The 24835-nt window shown below is 38.9% G+C and overlaps 1 protein-coding gene across 1 annotated transcript; it reads left to right on the forward strand.

Annotated features, from left to right (window-relative positions):
* The first annotated feature begins 970 nt into the window (after window positions 1–970).
* LOC121928694 (chitotriosidase-1-like) lies at window positions 971–24621 on the forward strand. The gene is made up of 11 exons (XM_042463770.1): window positions 971–1053; window positions 6091–6120; window positions 9062–9263; window positions 11631–11687; window positions 14264–14429; window positions 15463–15587; window positions 15781–15871; window positions 18303–18485; window positions 19710–19826; window positions 20649–20784; window positions 23932–24621. Exons 1-11 carry the CDS (start codon window positions 1029–1031, stop codon window positions 24165–24167), a joined length of 1368 nt encoding a protein of 455 aa, XP_042319704.1. The 5' UTR covers window positions 971–1028; the 3' UTR covers window positions 24168–24621.
* Window positions 24622–24835: the final 214 nt, after the last annotated feature.

The following is a 24835-nucleotide window of genomic DNA, read 5'->3' on the forward strand; positions in this document are numbered from 1 at the left end:
AGGAGGAGGCCTGGCCCCCGGAGGGTGGAAGCTCTGCCCCTGGCATGCTGCTCCGCCCCCGGAGGGTGGAAGCTCCACCCCCGGCACATGCCCCCGCCCCCGGAGGGTTGAAGCTCCACCCCCGGCTTTGGCCCCCCAGTTGACTGAGGGACAGCAACTCGGCCCCCGGCTCAAAAAGATTGCCTACCCTGTCTTAGAGCATAACTTTAGTTTGTATCTATTTCATATTCTTAACAAGGCACATCTCACAAAATGATTGTCAAAATTTACATTCATGTTAGCTTTATCATACCATAAATATTCAAACTTCAGGTCATGTCCTTTTCAATCCAATAGTCTCTTATTACACAACACAATCCACTCTTTCAGTCAAGCCATGCAGCATGCAGAAAAGTACAGTTTCCAATCAGGTAAAACCCTCTTTGTTTTGCAACTTGTTAAAACCTTATATTTAACTCTTGGTTTCTTCCCTTACCATATGAACTTTAATAAAACCTTCTTCTTAAGTGGCACATTACTGTACTGAGACAAAGATGAGAAGCGGAGTTTCAGGTGCATACAGTCTTGCTACCAAATGAACCCAAGCCAGAGTGCCAGTACTCAGTAAGGCCAGGGACTTCGAGATTACTATGGGAAGGTTCTCCTATGACCACAGCCTTTTATCTGTATGGGGTCCCTGCTTTTCTCCAATAGGTCAAAATTCTAGATTTTTTTTTTTATTTGATTATCCTGCCGCCTGTTCGCCTTTCCCTCCCCTGAATTTTTGGTTTGGAGGGCCTCCAAGACTTGCAGGTATCTTAAGTAAAGCCAAGAAAAACTATACTATAGCCATCCAGAATATTATTTTTTTTTATTGTGATCATTATTGCAACATAGTTTAACCACAGACAAATGGGAAATGCTGTTTCAACATCACAGTCAAAACTGTGGGTGTGAGCCTGTATAAAAGCAACAGGCAAGGTGAGGTGATGGAGAAATTTTGCATACAGAGATCCTCAGTGAGATAGCTGAGGGCTTCTGAACTCAGCATGGGACAAATATTCCTTTGGGGAGGTAAGTTTGAATTCAATAGCATGCACCTGTCAGGTGTTATTGAATTGCTTTGCTAGATTTCATTCATTTAGATAGTCTGCTGGGTGCAGTTTGGAGGGAGAGAGACCAACTTCACCAAACATTTTCAGAAAGGAAAAGCTACCATTTAAATAAGATTGCATTGCCACGTATGCTTAGTCTGACAGATCTAGAATATTGGTAATCAAATTCAAAGATAAATATTGTAAGGGTCCTGTACTTGTAATAAGTGGGTCAACTTCAACTGTGCATGGATGGTCTCTTAAAAATCTTCACCCTATTTGTGGACAGAGCAATTAAGGATGGGGATACTTCACTGAATTTCCAGAAAGAAGAATTCTCCATCAATTTGGAGAATGGAGTATTTCATAAGTAGCTGGCAGACTGGCATTTTTCTTCCTGGCATCTTCATTGCAACCACTGTTTTGGTAGCCTGATCACCATCTTGTATTCTTCAAGTGCCCTGCTTCAGAGATGTGAGGTTCTAATGGTATATTTGTCTGTGGAATTTTTTAATATATCATATAGATATAGATATGTTCATCTATAGTTGCCTGGGCTGTTGTATTGTCATGTTAGATAGGTTAACCATAAGATATGAACTTCTAGTTATCGTTTTAAGGAGATCTGTGTTGACAAACCCTAATGTTCAGAGGGACACACTAAAAAATGAATGTACTGCTAAGCTTGTTTAGATTTTTTCAAAATCTTATGCATTTCAATCAATCACAAATACACTTTAGTCATGAAAAATATGATAAATTACCTGTGCCTATAGACTCACATCCATCCTTCAGTGAAACTGAATGTACAACTTCTTGTACTGAATCAGATATTTTTTTCATCTTTAAATGGAACTGATAAGTAGTGCACAGAGTGAGTGAGTGAAACTGAAGGTACTACAGTTATACCTTAACAAAAGAAAGTTAAACTATTGATACAAGATATATCCTGTACATATCTCTTTAGATATGTGTCCTAAAAAGAGCAATCTTCTTTCAGGTATACAGTACCACCCCTGTATCTTCAAAACTGGTACCCACAGTTTCACTTACTCATATCTGAAAAAATATGTTCTCTCTAGGTATGTTTTAAGTCCTCCAGTGTGAATCTATGGTATACTTCTAGCAAAAGTTGACTGTAGAATCACACTAGAAGACCCAGAGATTCCTGTTCTTTCTAGTAATCTCTAGGTCAGGGACGTAGCCCGGATTTTAGGAAGTCCAGACTAAGTGCCACCGTTATAATGATGCTTGGGTGTGGCGGCGCAGCAGCACGCACCATTCATTTTTCTAATGGAAGGGGGGGCCCGGCCCCAAAGGCCCCCCCCCCCCGGCTACGTCCCTATCTAGGTCCTCCAGCATAGTAAACTTTCACTGGAAGTCATTAATTCCAAGACAGTTTCTTATTATCTGTGGTTTCACATTTGCATGGTATGTCCTTATTTATTTATTTTTTGTTAACTATAAGGAAATTACATTCTATTTTTAAAACATCATTACAAATATTGCAGTAAAATAAGTTGTATATAAAGCTTTGAATGTGTTTGAATATAACAAATAACCAAAATGTGCTGAATCAGATCACATTATTTAATACACTCATTTTTTATTTTTTATTTTTAAATTTCTACCCACATCATTGTCCCAGACCTAAGAGTTTATCACATAGGCCCCTGGAACAGGCCTTGTGCATTACAAAAGGGGCCGGGATGGGGCTGGAACATGTGAGGGATGCATTTTACCGCACACAAAAGTCCTCATTCCATTCCCTTCCCTTCTGTTCTGTCCCCCATCTGTCCTACAGGAGGCGATTTTTGAGAACGGTTCAGCAACCATTCTCAAAAATTCCCTCTTGTAGGATGGATGGGGAATGGAACGGAAGAGAATGGAACAGAATGGGGACTTTTGTGTGCGGTAAAATGTGTCCCCCACTCGTTCCACACTCGTTCCTGACCCTTTTCATTCCCAATCTGTTGCGGTGCGATAAACTTTCTAGTTTCTTTCCAGGGCATTGTGAAAGGAACAAAATGGTAGTAGCTGTTCACACAAACATGTAGAAAAAAATATTTGAAGGAAAATCTGCAAAGGGCCCTTTGTTTACTTGGGACTAGATCAAGAATCTTACAGAAAAGTTCCCAGAAAAATGTATTATTGGCTGGTGCCGCCCAAGTCAATTTTAGTATGAACTTTGCAGGAACTATCCAAAGTGCTGAACCTAATTTGGGGTTAGGACTTTGGAAGTGCCTTTAAAATTTGAATTAACATCTGTGGTCGATTCACCACTCCACTGGTTTAGAAATCACCAGTCACCACTGAATAAAAAACATGCTTAGGTTTGGAATCAAGAAGAAAGTTTCAAATAGTGCATTTTGCTATTCTGGGATAAGAACATACGAGTGGCCCATGGTTTGAGCCAAGGGATTAATTCATCCCAAAATAGCAGAGTGACGCACCTCTTGAAGAAGAAACACATTGGTTGAATTTCCCTTTTCAGCAGATGTTAAAAGCAGAGCCTCCTTTTGCATATCCTCACAGGAGAAAAAGCAAAAATGGCTGACATTGCCTTTTCTGTTAGAAACAGCCACTTGTCACACAGTGTCCTCTATCTGAATGACTTTCAAGTACATTCATAGCCATACCAGCAAATGGCAGCTATTCGTTCTTAGTTAAAAGCATGGGTGGAGAACATATTTCAGACTGAGAGACTCCTCTGTATTTCAGAGAACTTCTCAGGGCTGCATTTAAGTGTTGGCTGGGATGAAAGGCAAAAACATAGGGCAAAACTGCAAGCCTATTTTAGTTTAGTTTAAACAACTTGAACTTTTAAGATGTGAACAGAATGTGCAAAAGCTGGGAAACAATCAAAGAATTGAGACATTGGGAAAGGCACGTGGCTATATGGGGAAATGCAGAAGTGTCTGATTCAGCCCTAGGCCTGAAGTTCCCCATCCTTGGTTTAAAGATTAGCAGATGGTTCTCCTAGTTCTCTCTACTTATACATGAAAGTATTGTTGGAATGTTCTAGTAGTTTTTCTGAGACTCTGGATGCATCTACACTGTAGAAATAATGCAGTTTGACACCACTTTAACTTCCATGGCTCCATCCTACAGAATCCTGAGATCTGTAGTTTTGTCCAGCTGTGGCCTGGATCTGGGGGATGGCCAGTTTTAAAACTGAGTCGAAGACCATCCTGTTCAGGGAAGCATTCCCAGGCATTGTATGATTATTTATCTGATATTTGATTTGATATTTGATTTTGATGTTTTTAATTGTTGCTGCTTATTTTATCTAATTCTATCTCATATTATTACCTATTGTTTTATATGTATTTTGTAAAATGTACGCCATTGGCGGGTTTCATTTTTATCAATTTTATTATTTGTATGTACAGTGCTGTGTGTAAATCTACAGCGCTATATAAATAAACAACAATGACAACAACAATAATAACACTTTTGTGAGGCACCAGCACTCTTTGGCAGAGAAGGGTAAAGGCAAACCCCAGGATTCCATAGGCTGGAACTACAGCACTTAAAGTGGTGTCAAAGTGTGTTATTTCTACAGTGTAGATGCACCTTAAGCCTCAATGAACTCAATGGTCTTATGTCTGTGTAAACATTATAATGCTTCTTGAATGGCCATTCTGTTTGGCACATGGAAATAGCTATAGCTGGAACTGAACTGAAACTGTACAGTGTCCCAGCTGGGATATCTGACCTTTGTCCTTAGTAGCCCCTGAATATAAGACTGGAGCTTATTCCTCAACCATTAGCTTGGCCTTTCATTGGAATTCCCACACACAAATGCACACTTTTTAAATAGTTCCCTTCCTGTTTACAAACTCTCTGAAAATCAGTTCAAATAATCAGTTTTGGGAACAAAGTGTAGAGAATCATGTTGTAACATAAAAAAAATGCCATTCTTGTCAAGTGAAGGCACATTCAGAAGACAGCTACTCGATGGGGAAAATGGCTAAATATAAATACTGGAAATATAAGTGAGGTACATAGAGTCACCTCTGTAATAAAGATGAGCAACTGATAAAAGGAGAGAAAGTTTTTTTGAAATATCCCATATTTTGAAAGATTTTTGTGCTTTTCAAAAGGAATGTCACCATCCTTTGAAGGAAAGCACAGTAAAACTGTTCCTTTAATTCCAATAAATATTTTATCTTCCTTAAAGAGGTTCCAAATTAAATCAATGAATTCCTTTCAAAATAAAACCTTCTCTGAATAAACTTTGCCAAGAAAACCCCTTGATAGGTTTGCCTTAGGGTCACCACAAGTTGGAAACGACTTGAAGGCACACAGCACGGACCTCTGAAAGAATGCATATACAATTAAATGGAATAAAGTTGGTCCTCTGTATTCACAGATTCTGTATCCACACCGTTGGTTTTTTTTAAAAAAACCCAAAGAACAAACCTTGATTTTGTAAATTTATATAAGGGACCTCATTTTACTATGCCATTGCATATAATTAGACTTGAGCATCCATGGATTTTGATATTCACAGGGGTACTAGAACTTAACCCCAGGGCCCATTATATAGTGAAACATAATGGAATTCATTCATGAACAATTCTTTGCCAAAAAAAAAAAAAAACACATTAAGGCAGTTACCATTCAAATATGGAGAAAAACAATTCTAAAGTACAGTAATCACATCATTTATCTTCCATTTTGTGTATTTTCGATAGGTTATAAAGGGTTACATTTTGTTGGTACATCATTTTATATTTCCAAAAAAAAAGCACATTGCTGCTCTGATTGTAATATGACACATTTTGATGTTATTCAGACTGTTAAATTAACTTGTATTTTTAATTTTGAAAATATTTTTGGATTCATGCTTTTAATTATTGGCGTATAATTTGGTATTGGTGTTTTATTTTACAATCCATTTTGGATTCATCTAAGAAAAGTCATAGAAATGTCTATAATAACAATAATGTTATTTGTCATGATGAGTGCAATAGAATCATTCGTCTACCTAACTTTTCTTATTTTATTCTAGGTTTATCCATCTTGCTGTTTCTTCACAGTAGTAAGTAAAATTCCACGAGTCCCCGTTTCCTAATCAAAAATAGAGACAAAACAATAGACTAAGGTTTGGATTTGTTGAACTCCACATTTTCCTATTTAGAGCCATCTACGTTTCAAAGGGTATGAAGAGAGCCAGTAATTGGCACTTGACATTCCTGGGTAGCTGCCCAAACCCAAGCAGTCTGTCTGATACCTGCCATGAACATTCCTTAAAAACACTGACACTCTTAGCCCAACTCTAGAGGAGATGGATCTAACAATCCTTTTTTAATTTCCCACAATGCCCCTAAACTAACATTGCTCTGGTGCATTCATTCTAAGGGAATTTAAAGGATAGCTAAATCAGGCTCCCTTGTGGTCCTGAAGGACCATCTGGGTATCATGGCACAACTCACTGACAGAGGGAGGGAATCACCACAGAAAGGTCTTTCCCTTTGACCAACGGCCAGCCTTCACCAGATCAATATAGTTATGGGGCAGGAGCTGCAGCAACACTTTCCAGAAACAGAGAGAAGTGAAGAAAAACATCTGGAATGTGGCATCCTTAAATACCTTCCCATATTTTACAGATTAAAACTTGGACACATGTTGCCCAGCAACAAGAGAGTGTGGTTAAGATAGCAAAGGTTATTAATGGTGAATAACACACAAGCTAGGACAACCTGCAGCAGTTTGCTTTTGCCTGACCCTACTGGGAAAAGCAAGATTCTGCCCCCTCCTCTCTTCTCTCCCACTAAATTAATTGAGTGTAAGCTACTTTTGCATTTTGAGGACAAATGGGAAAAAAGGAGGAAAGCAAAACTGGGACTTTTAAAAAGCAGCTGAAAAAGTAGAACAAAAGAAGATTAACTGGAACTGTCTCTGCCAAACTGGGACATGTATAGCTATACCCTTATGTACAAGTATTATTGCAGATTACAAATTCCGCACTGTCCTGCAGTTGGCATTCAGCCTGAACAGGATAGTCCAAACATGTGAGTAAAAGAAGCAGACTCTGGAATCCACAGAAAAAACTAGAAATACATCTCAAAACAAAAGATGGATATTTTATTAGGGTGTTTTTTTTTTCTTTTCTTTAAAGATTTATTCATTTTTGCCTGTGTAGACCTTTCTCGGTGTCTGTTTAGAAGCCAAGTTCAGAAATATCTGGACCAGGGACTCTCACACCATTTACTAGACAAGTGAAAGGCCACTTTTCAGTGAAGGTTTTGAGAGCATAAAATACCAAAATGTATTTGGCTTTTTAACTATTAAAATAATGATATTTTCAGCATTTGGAAATATGTCTCTGGTTTCTTCTATGGATAAAAACAGGTGAGTGGGCAGAGCAGGAGGATATTTTTTATACTACAACTTGCAGAAACCTTCACCCATCATGGTCATTGACCACACTAGATAGTGAATTATGGGACTTGTAGTCCCCAAAGTAACTTTTCTGATATCTCTGAGTAGGATACATAACAGTCCAAACTATCCTTGTCCAATAGATGTCAGTGTATGCCAGGTCTGACCCCTTCAGTAGGCAAGTTGAATAGCAAGTTCTAAAAAGCAGGTCTATTTATGTTTGTTTAAATGCCAATAGAATTCTCTGTGTAGTCATCGATGCTGATAAAGAAAGTTTTCAGACCTACATGAGAACACATATGGGTGCTTTGCCACTCACCATTGTAAAGTCTGAACTTTAAAGGTCCAACACACTGCGACATAAGGTTTATGTCCAGCATGCATGATCGTACCTCATGCTCCTGCATTTAATTTTCTCTCTCCAGGCTGAAAGTTCAAACAGAGCTAGAGTTAAAAAGTAATATTAGGACCAGCTGAAAGCTTTGACACTGCTGTATGAATTCTAAAAATGTGAACAATATCCATTATCTTTTTCTTCCTTTCCATTGTTCTACAAAGATGGGTTGGGAACAGTGATGGGATGGAGCCACCTCCTACAGGATTGAAGACTTTGGATCTTCTGTTTAGCAAGGACACTCATGCCATACTACCACCACCTTTGGATTGCTCTTTTTCATCTGAGTGTAGATGCAATTTGCACAGTGGTTGCAAAGAAAATTAATTTCCCCACCAGCAATAGATAGATTAGATATTAGATACCTAGATCAAAACAGTAACCTGCATTTTTGGATTCTTATCTATGAATATTCCTATAGGGACTGTCAATATGGAGCTTGCTTCAGAATTTACCATATACCACTGGTAAAGAAAAACACCTCTAGAATCTGCTGCAAGTATATTATTTATCCATTGATTACATAACATAAAATGAAAATGAGGACATGGATTTTTTTTTTCTTGGTTGGATCTCTTGGTTGGAGATCCTGAATTGCAGAGATGTAACACTGATGTTTTGTAGGTAGAATTCTGCAATGTCTCTTGTTTTCTGTCTCATTTCCCTGTAAATTTATACTGCCCATCTCTGACACAGCCATGTTGTGGCAGGCGGAGATCACGGAACATCTGAAAAGCATCTGGCTACATTCCTATAGGCAAACACACAATGGTAAAGGCATCCTCTGTGATCTTCCAGGGTCCTGCAGAAGCCCGAGAAGATTGCACCATCATTATGCATCTGGCTATAGGGGCATAGCTAGACACTTCTCAGACATTTCTCTCTCTCCATCAGCCATGACATGGTTGGGTTAGAAAGGGGGAGGGCAGCATGAAAAAGGTGAGTTTGCAGGGGTTTTGGTCATTGCATGAGTGATGTAGGATATTCCAGACTCCACAGTGATCAAAAAAAGTGAGAATAGAATAAGTGAGATTTACTTCTATGCACATTAATAGCATACTAGCCATTAGTTCCAAATAATCTCTTGTTAAGCATGTCCATTTATAAAGCCAAAGCTTTAAGAGGCGAATATCTCAGGATCAGGGAAGGTAGGATGATATTACTAATGCTGGGATGTCTTTCACATACAGTCTCATTTTCACAGGTTTTGCTTTCAAATTGGTTTGCTATTTCACCAACTGGGCTCAGTACAGACCAGACAATGGGCGGTTCCTTCCGAGCGACATTGACCCCAGTGTATGCACTCATCTCATTTATGCATTTGTGGGAATGAATGAAAACAGGATCACAACCCTGGAATGGAATGATGAGACGCTCTACCAGGATTTCAATAATCTCAAAAAGAAGTATGAAAAATGCTAGGGTGAACAAGGACTTTATGGAAATTCCTAGGACTGGGATGTCACATTGCATGATTTCACCAGTTTTCTGACAATTAGGGAATGGACATAAGAATAGCAGCTAGCTTAATGAGATCTGAAGGAAGAAACATGGTCAAGACAACTCTTACATTTAATGTAATGAGATCATATCATCAAGCCTGGCACTACTGTTAAACATATTGAAGCAGCTACTTATGGCAGCTGATTCTAGTTATCATGAAGGAGCAGCAAAGTGTTACAATGTTAGCAGGTGATTGCAGTGTCACTGGGACAGTAGATTAAAGGGGACATCAATATTCTGAACCGTAGCCCCCAAATAGATTCAGTATCTTGGATAGCTCCTTTAAACTACAGGATAAAGGACATTAAAGCAACTAGCAGCTACCCTTGGATGCAATGCTGATTGCAGTGAACACCAATAGCTATCCACAACCAGGCAGCCAGATGTCTTAGATCACTTCTGATTATCATCTTCTATTCATTCCACTTCTAAAAACTAGGCCTAAAGTCTCCTCACTTGTTCACTGAAGGCAGTATGACTGGAAAGAGGGGGAGGGAGTAGCCCTGCTATACTCACTGGCCACTTGGCCAGCCTTCTCCAGTAATGAAAAAGTGCCATGGCATATACAGTTCTTCTTTGTGATCAGGAACCATGGGAGACCTAGGGTTCCTGTTTATGAGAAGGAGCTCAACACCTGCACATGTCTTATTCATTAAGGGGAGCACACCATGCTATAGGGCCAGCAGGTGGACTGGTTTCTATGGGGATGGCCCATTTCACTTCCTCAGCAGACTCCTTAAGGTCCTTTCTGGCGGCTTCCATATCAGTGGGGCAATGAATCCACAGATTTTGTGCTTTAAAGTAGCAGTCCAAGGTGCTGAACCATATCCCAAAAATAAATTCAGTACTTTGGATAAATTTTAAAATTTTAGACTAAACCCCAGAGCAGATTCGATATTCTCCCTGCCACCAGCTGCCTTTACTGGCAATGGTTGTCATTCATTCAAGTTCTTTGGTATTTTAGATGGAAAGTATTTTCATTTCAGTGGATCACCTTAATGTTGTCTAAATGTTGATGCTGAAACCCTCCTGTTTTTTATTCTACTACACACTGAATGAATTATACATCAGGAAGCTTAAAAATGTGTTTTGTTGTTGTTGTTTCTCTCAGATTATCATGTGTTGTGCCCTACTCCATTTATTGATTTGTTGATTCTCTGTAAATTCTGAGGTGAATCCAAAAATAATAGATTCTCACCATCACCAGCAATTACTTTACAATGAAGAGTGATTCAGCACCAGGAATGATTTAGTTCATACTGAGGGACAAAGGGCCATTTCATTTTACACTGTTATCATGTCATTATTACTCTTTACCTGTCACAGTGGTGTTCTAGGGAATCCTCTATTATGTAGTTTGGTGAGGCACTACAGCTCTCTGGCCAAGAATGCTAACTACTTCTCCCTAAAACGCAAACCATGATAGTTAAAATGGAATCATAGTATGATAACAATGTAGTATGAAAAGGCCCAAAATTGCCAGTTGGTGTCCATGCAGGTGTGTGTATTTTTCAGAGTGCAGAAATAGATGGAAAATTTTTTAACATATATACCGTGTTCCTGAATGCTGGCTCCAATCCAAATCAGGGCCTCATATTTACTTTAGAGTAAAGAGGAAGTGGCATTTAATTGCATGCTGTGCAGTTAATGCAGGGTGAAGTTTCAACCTGTACTGTTTTGCTGTTTCCTAGAGAATAAAGTGAATGGTTCCAGATACTGAGCAAAGAAGTGCAGCTAATGACAGCCCAGATATCTTGTCTTTTTTGTAGGCAGGAGTGGATAACAGTTCTAACCTCTTATCCTAAGGATATGAACTTCATTCTTGATGTCACATCATGTATATTTCCTTTCTATAGAAACAGAGAGTTTCCTTTGGTTCAAAGTGATTTCATAATCCAAACACTCACCCAAAGGCTTGCACAAGAATCACTTCAAAAATATAAAATCCCACAAATCAGCTTTCTGGCTGGGAGGGTAAAGCAAGATAAAGTGATTGCCTTCCTCTACTCTTTCTGACTACCTGGAGGAATGATATTTTAAGTTTTTGAAATGTTTCATATTCCCAGGCCCAGAGGTCAGACTGCAAAGGGAACAGTGGAGACATATGTCATTTTGGCACACTGTTTGCAGTCCAACTGTGTCTAGAAACCTGCTTGCACATGTGTAGCAGTGCTGCATGGCAGCCCAAGGAAAATGAACTTATGAGGTACAGTACGACATATTTACAAGACTAAAAAACTGAACTCTAATCTTTCCCCTTTCCTGTCTAGGAATCCAGGATTGAAGACACTGTTAGCTATTGGTGGATGGACATTTGGTAGTGCAAAGTAAGTTGGGGAGCGGGTGGGATTTTTCAACAAGAAACTTTCTGCAACATATTGCTTCCCTCTCACAATAATGTCTATGTAACTTACAGACCTCCTGGTAGAATTCTAGGTCCCTAGCTCTTCTTGTTATTTGAAGTTAAGTTTCTAATTTCCACAGATGCAAATAATTGTCAGAATCTTCTTGGTGCTGCTGCTGCTGTTGTTGCTGTTGTTGTTGTTGTTGTTGTTGTGTGCCTTCAAGTCATTTCTGATTTATGGCAACCTAAGGTGAACCTATAATGGCAGTTGCTTGGAAGATCTAATCAGAGAAGGTTTAACATTGCCTTCGCTGAGGCTAAGAGCATGTGATTTGGCCAAGATCCCCCAGTAGGTTTCATGGCCAAACTGGGAATCGAACCTTGGTCTCTAGAGTTGTAGTCCAACACTCAAGCCACTAAACTACATTTACTCCAGCATAAAGTACTGGAGTGATCTCTAACAGTAGGGTGGAGCAAAGGATAGACCAAAGAAAGCCATATCTGTCCACTTCCATAGAAAACTGCTCTACCAGTTCAGCTCAGATGCTAGCACAACTTTGTCTCCACACAAAGACAGCATTCTCTACAACCCACCCATTGTGTACTTTATCACAAGGTCATATTTTTAAAATGAGACAGAAAAAAAGGCCATCTCTCCAGCAAGCAGGAGTTTTTTGTTTTTGTTTTTGTTTTTTAAATCCCAATAGCCTGCATACAATTGTTAGATCCAAGAAGAGAATCTCAGTTGAATCAATGGAATCAGTGTAGGTTCTGACTAGCAAATCTCTGACTGAATGAGTCTACTTTAGTTGGGACTAGCCATGAGATGTAGGCCAACGTATTTTAGAATTATCAGTTTTTAGTGATGCTGTACCCCCCCCCCCCTGAGCCTGACAGTTTCAGACCATGAAATTGAAATAATGAGTAATATGCACATTAGCTCCAATCTTCCATTTCATGATATATTTTCAATGTTAATTTCAAGGTTGAAAATGTTATTCACTAGTGTCAGTCCTTCTAATCCATCTAGCAAATGCAAGAAATGTTGGAACATTAACTCTGAAAAAAGAGGGCATATTCTCAGAATAGTCACATATTCTGGATTATTTCATCCCACCCACCCCATCCCTCTTTTAAAATCAATTCACTAGAGACAAATCAGAGCTGTGGCATGTTTTATGGAAGCAAAGTACCAGAATGGAAAGATGGATTGAGCTGCTGTGTTTTTTCTGTGGTTTGACAGAAGCTAATGGAAAGTTGTTCTTCCATCACATATAGTACTGCTCATTGCTTGATTTGTCCCCCAGCTCCGATTAGAGATCTGTTCTTCCGAAGGTGACATTGTTGGCTGGCAGCTGCTACTGTTTTTTGACATTAAGAACTCCCTTTCAGTGTCCTGAGCTGTGTAATTATGCAACTGTTATACAAAAAGGCATTTTTCCCATGCCATGTCCTCTACTTGTTTATTCACCATATTTACAGGCATAGGAATGCAATTCCTTCTTGCACTGTGTTTCCACTAGATGAAATACGTGTACCATTTATAGTTGTTCCATTCAACAATTTGTTCTAGATCAAGGGCAGTTCTTAGCCCGTTCTGACTAAGTACCATATTCAGTTTTAGAGAAGTTATTAGGGGCTTTATTCCTAAGAAGCGGAAAGGGCCAAGCCAACCAGAAGGGAGCAAAAAGACCACTAATACTGCCAGTAGCTAAGCCTTAAGAGAAGACATATCACTCTTTGAGAATAGTGAGGGGAAGAGATAACTCAAAACCGAGGAACCATAAAACAATGGTGTCATGATGAAGGGAGCATGGCTTTCTTGGGAATCTCAGAAGGCCAGACAAGGAGCCCTTTCATACTTTTGAAGTATGATTCTGTTTTAACTGCCATAGAAATATCTTATGGAATCTTGAGATTTGTAGCTTTGGGAAGTATTCGGAATTCTCAGCCAGAGCACTCCAATGACTGCCCATACTACAAACCCCAGAATTCCATAGGATGCATCTATAGCAGTGTAAGTAAACTCAAAGTGCTATAATTATGTACTGTGAAAGGGCCCTAGGATTTGATGCCAGGTCCTAGGGTTCTCTACGCTGTTCTAGATGTTGTAGTGGATAAGGTGTGAGGTTAAATGACCAGGAATGTATTTTGACTGTTCCTGAAAATTACTTCAAATATACCAAATAAATCAAAAATCAAAAAGTTGGGATTAGAATAGGGAAAGAAGGGGAAAATGCCTAAATCTGACTAATTTACACACTCAGTCTCATGGTAAAATTTGGATTTAAAAATGCAAACTAGGACAAAGGAAAGTGGGGATTAAAAATAGGGAGGGGTAAATTATTCAAGGCAAAGTGACCTTGCAGTGAAGCAAAGAACATACTGGAACATGTTTCTGTTGGTAGAGGGAGGGGATGTCTTCAGCAGTCACATGAAGAGTCCTATTGATCTCCAGGATGGTAGGGAGAGTATATTACTGTCTTGGTGCCATCGCTAAAAAGACCCTGTCATGTATACTAATCAAAGCAATTATTATCTTTCTAACTTTCATGCTAGGTTTTCAGCCATGGTGGCCACTCCTACCAATCGTCAGACATTTATTCAATCAGTGGTTTCTTTCCTAAGGAAGTATGATTTTAATGGCCTAGACCTAGACTGGGAATATCCTGGTGCCAGAGGCAGCCCTGCAGAGGATAAAATGCGCTTCACTTCATTAGTTCAGGTATGATAAAACCCAGCGTATGACCACAAAATGTAAGCCAAATCTGCCTGCAGAGTTTTATTCCCCTGGCAAATTATATGCATGGCAGTAGAAGATCAGGGAGGGTCAGAGAAGATGGATGCTATTTTCTGCGTGAAAGGGTGAAATGAGAAGCAAGCTGCTGGAAAGGCAGAAAAGATGAGGAGAAAACAGAAGTGAAGTAGGAATAAGAAACAACATCTAGAAACTGATGATAATAATAATAATATAATAAAACTTTATTTATATACCGCCTTTCCAAGGATCAAGGCGGTTTAACAACATAATTAAAACATCCAAATACAATAAAATCAGCAATAAAAACAACATAAAACACAGTTTACATTAACACCCAAGAAAAATCTCAATGATAATGCTTTAGTCTATTAGTCAGTACCAAAGGAAACAGGTAACAGGAAAGTGCCCACTAGAATCAGGACTGGCCCTAGTATGAGGCAGATTGAGATGTCTGTGTCAGGCAGCAGATTCTGTGAGGCAGCAATGGAAGCCCCCTGGTTCTTCGTCCAGACACACTCCTCCCTCTAGCTTGTTTTTATCCCCTGAACTAATCTGCTACCCTCAGATGTAGTGGAAGAATCTATCTTATCACAAGATTGAAGTATAATTTAACTGGCAGCTCTGTCAGTTTTAGTATATACCGTAGAATGAGGGAAAGGGTGATCTTGCTCTTCAATGGGGAGACAGCTAAAGGTTTGGAAAAATGAAGTGGGTCTCAGACAAAGCAGAGTTGCTTCCTTCTTGGCCCAGTATGTGGAACAAGGGGTTAAAAATCTCTATAATAAAAAGTATAAGGAACAAAAATATAAGGAACCAGCATCCTGGATTTTCAACAACTCCAGGGAACATGATGTCACATTGTTGCCTCATCTGCATATAGAATCCCATTTCTGAAATACCTTTTCTGCATTCTTTCTATTTACAGTGTTTCAATACTGAATTTTTTAACTTTAAAAAAGAAGCTAATATTGTTGTTCAATTTAACAATCTCACTTAGGAAATGAAGAATGAATTCCAGTCAGAAGCCCAACGGACAGGCAAAGAAAAGCTGTTGTTGACTGCTGCTGTAGCAGCTGGGAAGCAAACCACCGATAGTGGCTATGAAGTTGACAAAATCTCACAGTGAGTATTCTCAAAGATACATGGGCCAAGGGGAGACACAGTTGAGAATACGGTCCATGAGCAAGCATGCCTGCCTTACACAAGTTTAATCCATGAACTCCACCTTCATTGGCTGGCAAATCATACCACACAACGCAGCCAACTCAAAATTCTTATTCCTTTCATCCCTGATTGGCTCTTTTTCTTCTTATAGGTCTCTGGATTTCATTAACCTCATGACATATGACTTTCATGGATCTTGGGAACGGTTCACAGGACATGTCAGCCCTCTGTACCCTGACACTGTATGTGGTAACCAATAGCAGAGTTTCACTATGTATATCATTGTGGGTTCAGGTCCCTTTGAATATTAGGCTGGTTAATGATTTTGCCTGTTTCTCTGGAATGCAATCACATCATGTCAAGTCTGCTTTCTTGTTTGAATAAGAAATTTGATCTTTATTAGGGAGCCTGGTGGCACAGTGGTTAAATGTCTGTACTGCGGCCACTCACAAGGTTGTGAGTTCAATACCAGCAAAAGGGCTCAAGCTTGACTCAGGCTTGCATCCTTCCTCAGTTGCTTAAATGAGTACCCAGCTTGTTGGGGGCAATTAGCTTACATATTGTAAACTGCTTAGGGAGTACTTAAGTGCACTGATAAGCGGTATAGAAATGTACTTGCTATTGCTATTGCTATAAGAGGAATACATTCAAATAGAAAGCTAAGATCAACCTAGTTCTTAGTAACTAACTACACTGAAGAGTAAGGGAGCCATGCTTACCTTCTGCTTTTGGAACAAATCCAATATGTTTTTTCCTTCTTAGAGTATCAAGAGAAAAGGTAACATCTGTAACCCCAAGCGTACAATTCATAAGGAAGGTTAGCATAGATTGAACAGAGAAAGATACTCTAGCAACATGTGGAGGTCTAACTCTCTCTATTCCTATTCATTTAAAACTTATGCCTCATGAGTGTAAACTGAGCTGCATGTCTGTCACCTCCAACTACATCTTAGGTCATCCTAGTCTCTCAAATAGAGAGCTGGGGAAATGGGATTCAAAACCAATTTGGAACTGGCAATCTAGTTTTTTTCATTTTAAACACTCTTGCATTTGTAGCTCACATTCACAAAATAATTCACTAAGTTTGGGGAAGGAAGGAAGATATTCAGTGGCCCTTTTGTGTATCGACACTGAATGCAGTAACAAATAACGTCAGAACATTGTGTCACAAAACTACTAGAACTGGCATATGTCTCACTTATGCCCAGTTGCTCATCAGGTGAAATCTTTTCTTTAATAAAATGAAAGAACTTTGCCACTTTGAATCACATTAACCAATGGTGTGTAAGAAGATTGTTTACACACTACAAATGTTTCAAATGGAAAAAACAGTATTCCAGTGAGAAAAAGGTAGTCTTGAACTACCTAAAATGCACTACAAAATTCAGATTTTAAAAAAATGAAATTAACTTCATAGCCAACCTCTTTTAAACTGTGTGTTTTAGAATACACATAAACACACTCTTTTTAAAAATGCAAAGCCACTTTGACCTTTGATGAAGAAGGTATGCTTTACATTACACCCAGTGATGAATGTGACAACAAACTGTTATTCCAGAATGTCTGCATTCAGCTGTGTGTTGTATTCTTTTACATATATTTTAAACACTTGCATCTTTTAAAACATATTTTATTTTTTTATATACTATCTATTTTAATATTGTAATAATTTAATTCTGCTTTAATATAACACTTTTCTATGCTTTTAATTGTACGGTTTTAATCTTATAAGATGCTCTGGGCCCCAGTTTTGGGGAAAGGGCGGGATAATAATAACAATAACAATAACAATAACAACAATAGTGTCATGATGTTTTCCTAGTGCTCCATACCCTTAGTATCCATGAACCAAGAAAGATTATTCTGACATATGGAGGTTACACCTTTGTATACAAAGCTACCTATTCTTTCTTGCTCAGATTTAGTATTGCTGTAGGAGGTGAAAGTGACTGGAATACAAGAGGCTGGATGTGAAGCTCTGTGAATTCAGTGGAGTCTTCCACTTCTTCTTATTGCAATTCCTTGCACTGTTATTCTCAAAAGCTGTAAAATCCTGTAGCTGGGGAACAAAATACACTAAGGGGATTATCACATGGAGGTTATCCCATCCTTGTTATGTTCCTTCCTATCCTGTCTTTCCCATGCGATCGCGGGAAGGACTTTCAGACAACGTCATGGAGATTCTGTCATTAACCTGTCTGATCGCAATTGCACAAAAGACTGTCAGAAGACATTGAACCGATCTCATCATTAACCCATCATTAACCTGTCATTAGACATTGACTAGCATTTTGCATTAACGGACGTTTGTGTTATTGCAATGCTGCTTTAATGATGGGTTAATGGTGGACTCAGCACTACAATTTGAAAGCCTTTTGCACTATAGCAGTCACTGATGGGTTAATGATGGGATAAGGATAGGGGAGTGATCCCGTCCCTATCCCATTTGTATGTGATAATCTCCTTAAACCACAGGCTCAAGGAGAACTCCTCCGGCAGGTGACTCATTCAATGTGAAGCCAGCTTCATTCCTCATGTGCCTTTCCCAAATACCCCTTGAACCTTTTGCTCAAGAAACTAGAAGCCTATGGTATAAAAGGAACTACAAAAGAAAAAAAATATTGGTTAAATATCAACAAAATCCATGTTTTTTCCCTTACTTATTCCATCAAGGATGATGCTGTGAAATACTGGAAAAGCAAGGGAGCACCAGCAGAGAAGATTATTCTGGGAATTCCTCTCTATGGACGAAGTTTCACTCTTTCTTCCTCACAAACTGGAGTTAATGCACCAGCCTCAGGGCCTGGGACAGCTGGAACTTACACAAGAGAGGCTGGTTTCTTGTCTTATTATGAGGTAGTCAGAATTTATCACTCATCTGTCTGTCTGTCTGTCTCTGTCTGTCTTGCCTGGCTTGTCATATTTCTTCAAAAAGTGAAAAATCGAACACTGCAGCACCTCCCCAAGTCTGGTTTCCTTTGCCCTGAAGTTATTGGAGGCTTGTTGGTATTCTGTATAATTTACATTTATGTATAAATATACCGGTTTGAGTTGACATACTCAAACATACTAATGTCCAAAATTTCAATGCTACAATAACAAATCCCCAGAGAGGCTATGTTAGCTTGCAACACCTTCTGAAAATTATCCTAGCTATACACCTCTCCCAAAAAGTGTATTCAGTCCATTTTGACCCTACAGCAGCCCCACAGGGGTTGGATTACATCGCTCTTAGTAGTCAAGGAAGCTAAATTGTCTACCCGCTTCTTGGATTGCTTCTTTTCTTGTCCAAGGAACAAGCACAAAGTGATTATCTTTCACAGTAACACCTCTAGTGCTGTGCCACAAACATAAATGCACATTCACATTTGTGGGACCATCTGTAAGTCACGAGTGTGTGAGGAGCATTTCCAGGATTTATTCTGGTATGTGTGAAATCAATGAATATGGGGGTGGGAGCTTACCATCTTAAAAGGAGAGACAAAGATATTCTGTTACCTTCTTTAACAGAACAATACTGCCATCACTTAAGCCACAACTGTTAGCATTCCCAGGGAAAAGGGCAGAAGTGCTGCCAAGAATCAGTAATGAAACATTTTTTTGTTAAAAAAGAGAAAGCAGAAAATTTTCTGTGCTTTTCTTTCCATAAGAAGTCTGGCAGCAGTAGAAAGTTAATCCTTTGCAACGATCCCTTTTGCAACACAGTTCCTTTTTCAGATCTCCTTTTTGTGTCACTCACCTCCATCAAATGTGTCTGAATAGCCTTCAGTAAAAACTTTGGCCCAAAACTAGATAAACAACATCCATATTAGGATTTCTTTATCAAAGCCAAGATTCTGTATTTCTTCCAGGCAACCCAAATTGATAGTCCAAGTCATGAGTGAATGCAACAACATTTTACAAAGATAAAAATAAATATTCAAAAGAAAACAGATGCAGTCTTTTTCCTGTTTCTAAGCTTGTCACAAACTGCTGGCATTTCTGGTTTCTAAACCTCCACAATGGTTAAATAGTCAAACCACATCTGTCCTAGCTCAAGCATCTCTCAATATCACCATAACCCAATTTGTTTTGTTTCAGATTTGTACCTTTAAAGCAGGAGCCACCACAAAAGTGATTGAACAACAGAAGGTTCCATACTCTTTCAAAGGAAACCAGTGGATAGGGTATGATGATGAGAACAGCCTTAAAACTAAGGTAAATGTATCTATTGTTAAGAAAAATCTTACAGAGCACAAGAAATGTTATGTCTAGAAATGCCTACATATGTTAGACATACTATCCAGAGAGGGTATTTATGGGTCACTTTATCTGTTGTAAAATGCTATGTGGAAGTCAACCCCTATGGAACTTAAGAGTGATTTTAAAGGTAGGATTTCTACGGCATGTTTAATATATACGGGCGTTACAAGTTATCATAAGCATTTCTTTCTTAATGAATGCACACACTGTAGCTACTGAATGTTGAAGCTCTGCAACTTCACAGTTTTGTACCTCTTGGACTTGACTGTAAGAGAGAACATATAAAACAATGGGGAATCTTCAGATCTCTGAATGCTATAGATTTGGAATCTCAGAAGATAGATAGATAGATAGATAGATAGATAGATAGATAGATAGATAGATTTTAGCAGAGCTGCCCTCCAGATTCTTTCAGGCTGCAGACTAAAAGCAAAGTTCTATGAACTGAATTTATTAATTATAGCAGCTATTGACAGTTCAACATATGGAAGTGCACAAAATTGTGTGCGCGCACAAAATTGTGTGTGTGCACGCATGCATATATGCATACTTGCATACACACACACACACACATATACACACACACACAATTGAAACCCAAATCTCTTTTTAAAAAAGAAAGAAACCCACCCAATCCCCTTTGTAGACAAAAAGTTATTTTGCAAAGCCATAGGTGGCTTTGATACTGTGTCACTACTGAGTCAGTCTTGAACCATATTTATTACAGTATTCTAACCACAAGCCTTAGAAATAATTCCTAATTTCTCTTTAATTCAGGTTGCATATTTGAAGCAAAACAATCTGGGAGGTGGCATGGTTTGGGCCATGGATCTTGACGACTTCAGTGGTTCTTTTTGCAATCAGGGAAAATTTCCACTTCTTCAGACTCTTAGAAGAGAATTGGGCCTCAAAGGTGAATGTGCTGTTATTACACTTGTTGTCCTTGAATCCATCATTCAGTCACTAAGCTTGTGTGAAACTAAATATTTACCCAGCTTTCTTATGCTCTACTAACACTTTCTGTTATGTTACAAGGTCAAAATGAATAGTTGGTTGCACCAATAAGGTGAGAATAAAACCAGACTAGACATCAATGGAAAGGTGAAGTATCTCTCTTGAAGCAGTCTCCAAGTTTCCATTTGTTCTGCTGGGTAGGATTTCATAAACCTGTTTGCTTAATGCACTGAAGTGTTATATTTTTCTTGTTCTCTACCTGGCACAGCCAGGAATGTTTGATCAAAGCTGAGTAAGAGAGATGGGGGTGGGGTGGGGTGGCTTGTGTGTTCAGATGCTGCTGAACTACAAATTTCATCATCCATTAGCCACACTGGCTGGAGCTCATGAAAGATGATGCCAAACATAATCTCATTCAGAGAACCACAGGTTGCCTTCCCTCCCCGTACAAAAATGTAGTCTGGAGAACCCTGCTGGGCCAAACCAAACACCTTCCTAGTTCAGCCTCCTGTTTGTAAAGTAACCGATCAGATGCTGCAGGGAAGTCCACAAGCAGCACATGAGTACACGTATCCTCTCTCACTGGTGTTTCCTACTAAGTGAGTCCTGCTGCCTCTGATCTGGGATGTATCATAAAGCCATCATGCCCAGTTTCCAATGATCGCCATTGAATTTGATTACCAATTCACTTTTAAAGCGTTCTAAATTACTGGTATCAAATTCAACATTAACTACATGCTCTTTGAAGGAGCACTTTTTTTCTTGTTTGACCTAAATTTTCCACCATTCAGATTTATGAAGAGATAGCTCATTATCCATAAAAGATTCTGAAGGAAAGCTTAGCTTTGGAGGACCCTGCCTCACTACAAAGGATTGGCTGGAATGCTATGGGTGGAGGATTTTTCAGTATTTAGGCTAACCACAGCACAATGGAGTAGCCCAATCAAGCTTATGGTAGGAATGGGAGGAATTATTCTGGATGTTCTGGTAACAGGAAATCCATCTGACAACAAAATAGAAGATAAAGAAAAAGAAAAAGAATTAAGCTGTACTTGACCATATGTACTCCCAACGCTGGCTATTATGTGCAGTAGTAAACTATCAAACATAATTAAATTTGATGCAAGCCATTTCTCAGACAAAGAAAACAAAGATATGAAGTCAAAGGCTTTCATGGCTGGCATCCATAGCTTTTTTGTGTGTTTTTCAAGCTATGTGGTCATGTTCTAGAAGAATCTTCTCTGAAGATGGCAACCACAGATGCTGGCAAAATGTCAGGAATAAACTCTTCTAGAACATGGCCACATAGCCCGAAAAACCCACAAAAAACTACAAAGCAAAGATAATTTGCTGTCTTCTCTGAAGGAGTAAATGATGAAAAGGCCTATGTACATATATCTAAGCAAATATGGAGGGAGGGGATCCAGGGACTATCTAGCTCTCCATTTTTCCCTGCCATTCATCAGTTGGTGCATGTGTTTATACCAACAATAGGTTTCACCATTTGTTCTCATTGATGAACAAAGAATGTCATCGGTTCTCTTTGATGTCTGAGATTAAATAATATTTTGGGGAAGCAGAAATAGTTCCAGAGCTCTCCCTTAAATCTGAAGAATACAAATACTTTTAAAACCTTTTCATTCAGCTGCTTTCCACTTTTCTTGCTGGTTCACTATTAGTTTTCGATGGAGGAGGGATGGGCTCCTTCTTAAAGAACCCTCAGTAAACAGGTTCACATAGTGAACATGGTGCCATCATGATACTACACAGGTAGTCTGATTTTGCTACTTGTTGATGTCACAGAGATCAAATAAAGCTGATTTCTAAGGAGGGCAATTATTTTTGTTTAGGTAAAGGCTCCCTCTCCCAGTACAGTGGTACCCCGGGATACGAATTACCCAGCTTACGAATTTTTCGGGATACGAAAAAATCCCATAGGGATTTATTGTTTCGGCTTACGAAGGTTTTTTCGGGTTACGAAAAAACCTCGGCGCTATTTTCCGCCACCGGAGGGCAGCAGAGAGCTATTTTTTCCATTAGCGCCTATGGCAATTCAGGTTACGAAGGTTTTTCGGGTTACGAAATTAGCCGCGGAACGAATTAATTTCGTAACCCGAGGTACCACTGTAATCTAATCACAAGAGGAGATCTTTTGATGCTGAGTAAAGTGCTGAAAATTCTTCTATATTCAGTTCAACTCTACTTCCCATCTATCCAGGGCTTCTGCCACACTGCAGAATTAATGCAGTTTGTCACCACTTTAACTATTATGGCTCCACCTTATGGAATCCTGGGATTTGTAGTTTGTTGTGGCACCAGAGCTCTTGGGCACAGAAGGCTAAATAGCTCACCAAACTACAAATCCCAGAATTCCAAAGCATTGAGCCATGCCAGTTAAAGTCAAACTGTATTAATTCTGCAGTGTAGATGCATCCCAGCTCTATGATTGTGGATAAGTAGTCACACGTCATCCTTATGTATAAAGTCAAATTTGGGGCAGCTGGCAGTTATACTATTTTTCACTCACAGCATTGCCATGATCACAGGAGACATAATGATTGGATTGAACAGTTAGGTCATAACATTATTATGTAGCACATCTGATCTGCAATGTAATGACTAGGGAAAGCAAATTTCTGTCCTCTAAGTATATTTGCTACCAAACTAAGAGCTGGGAATGAGTTTGTCTTGTGCAGGAGCTTCCCAAGCACCTTATGCCAAATTCCCACAATAACTTTTCTGTTAAAACACATGGTACAAAATGTTTGTGTGGATGCGTGACCAATTTAAAATTGCCATTACATTTCAATGAAATTTAACCTTTTTCATATTTTGGACCTTAATACCCCACCTTTCCTGAACTGAATAACTGGGGACAGAACCAGACAGCACTTGAATTTTCAGTAGCATTCTAAAAATAAAGATGCACAGAATTTTGAATGTACATATCATACATATCTGGGGCAGTTTTTACCTATGGTGCCAGAGGCTAAAAATGAGTGTGAGCTGCAGATATCACTCTAGAGATTATTGTGTACCAGATGTTTACATTTTTTAAAAAAATGCCTGGATTACAGCTGAACAGTTTATGTTATTCTTCTGACAGATCTGCCTCCAAATCCCAAACCTCCAACTTCAGGTGAAAATTCAAGACCAGATCCACCAAAACCTGTTCAGCCTATAGCAGAGAACTTTTGTCTTGACAAGGATGATGGAATCTATGCTGACCTACAAGATAGCACAAAGTATTATATGTGTGCCAATAAGAGAGCTTTCAATATGCCTTGCCCACCAGGGCTAACTTTTCAAAGTCAGTGCAAATGTTGCAATCATCCTCAGTGAAATGTGCCTCATACAGATTAACTCTGAAGATGGATACACTGCATTTAAATCAGCACTAACTAGCATTTTGTATACCTATAATCAGAGCTAACAAGGATTTTGTAATCTCTGTATTATACTATCCACCTCTTCAGTTTGTTCACTTTTCTCTACTTCTTATCTAATGAAGTGAAAATTGATACTAAAGGTGAGAATGATGCAGTCCTAAGATGTTATTGCACTGCATTTCCCAACAGCCAAAACCAGCCACACCAATGGTGAGGTAGGCTGAGAGCTGTGGTCCAAGAAGATCTGTAGGATCTCGTGATTCCCACACCGCCATATACCAAATCACAAGTACAAGCAACCCAAATATTAGCACTTCTTTGTGGTTTTCTTAGAACAATATATATTGTTATATATTCTTTGTTCTTGCTTTTTGTTTTGTGAAAAATAATCATGAATACATTTTTCTCAAGTCATAATAGGTATCAGTCTCTTTTGTTGCACAACACAGCATGTCATGAGCTTTGTGGATTCACTGAAACAGCAAATAGTAATGGTTGGCATAAAAAAAGTTGCAAAACTATATTTCTGTTTAGTCAGATAAATTTGTGTAGGTCAATAAACATTTACAGGCCAAAATTAGGAGTTTATCACACTAGTGAGATTCCATGGGAAAACGGGAG

This window comes from Sceloporus undulatus, chromosome 4 (genome assembly GCF_019175285.1).
Source record: "Sceloporus undulatus isolate JIND9_A2432 ecotype Alabama chromosome 4, SceUnd_v1.1, whole genome shotgun sequence".
NCBI classification, from domain to species: domain Eukaryota; kingdom Metazoa; phylum Chordata; class Lepidosauria; order Squamata; family Phrynosomatidae; genus Sceloporus; species Sceloporus undulatus.

Coding starts and splice junctions, on each gene's coding strand:
- LOC121928694 (XM_042463770.1), top strand. CDS start 1,029: ATGGGACAAATATTCCTTTGGGGAG. Junction 1,054..6,090: donor ACAAATATTCCTTTGGGGAG/GTAAGTTTGAAT, acceptor ATTTTATTCTAG/GTTTATCCATCTTGCTGTTT. Junction 15,588..15,780: donor GAAGTTGACAAAATCTCACA/GTGAGTATTCTC, acceptor TTCTTCTTATAG/GTCTCTGGATTTCATTAACC.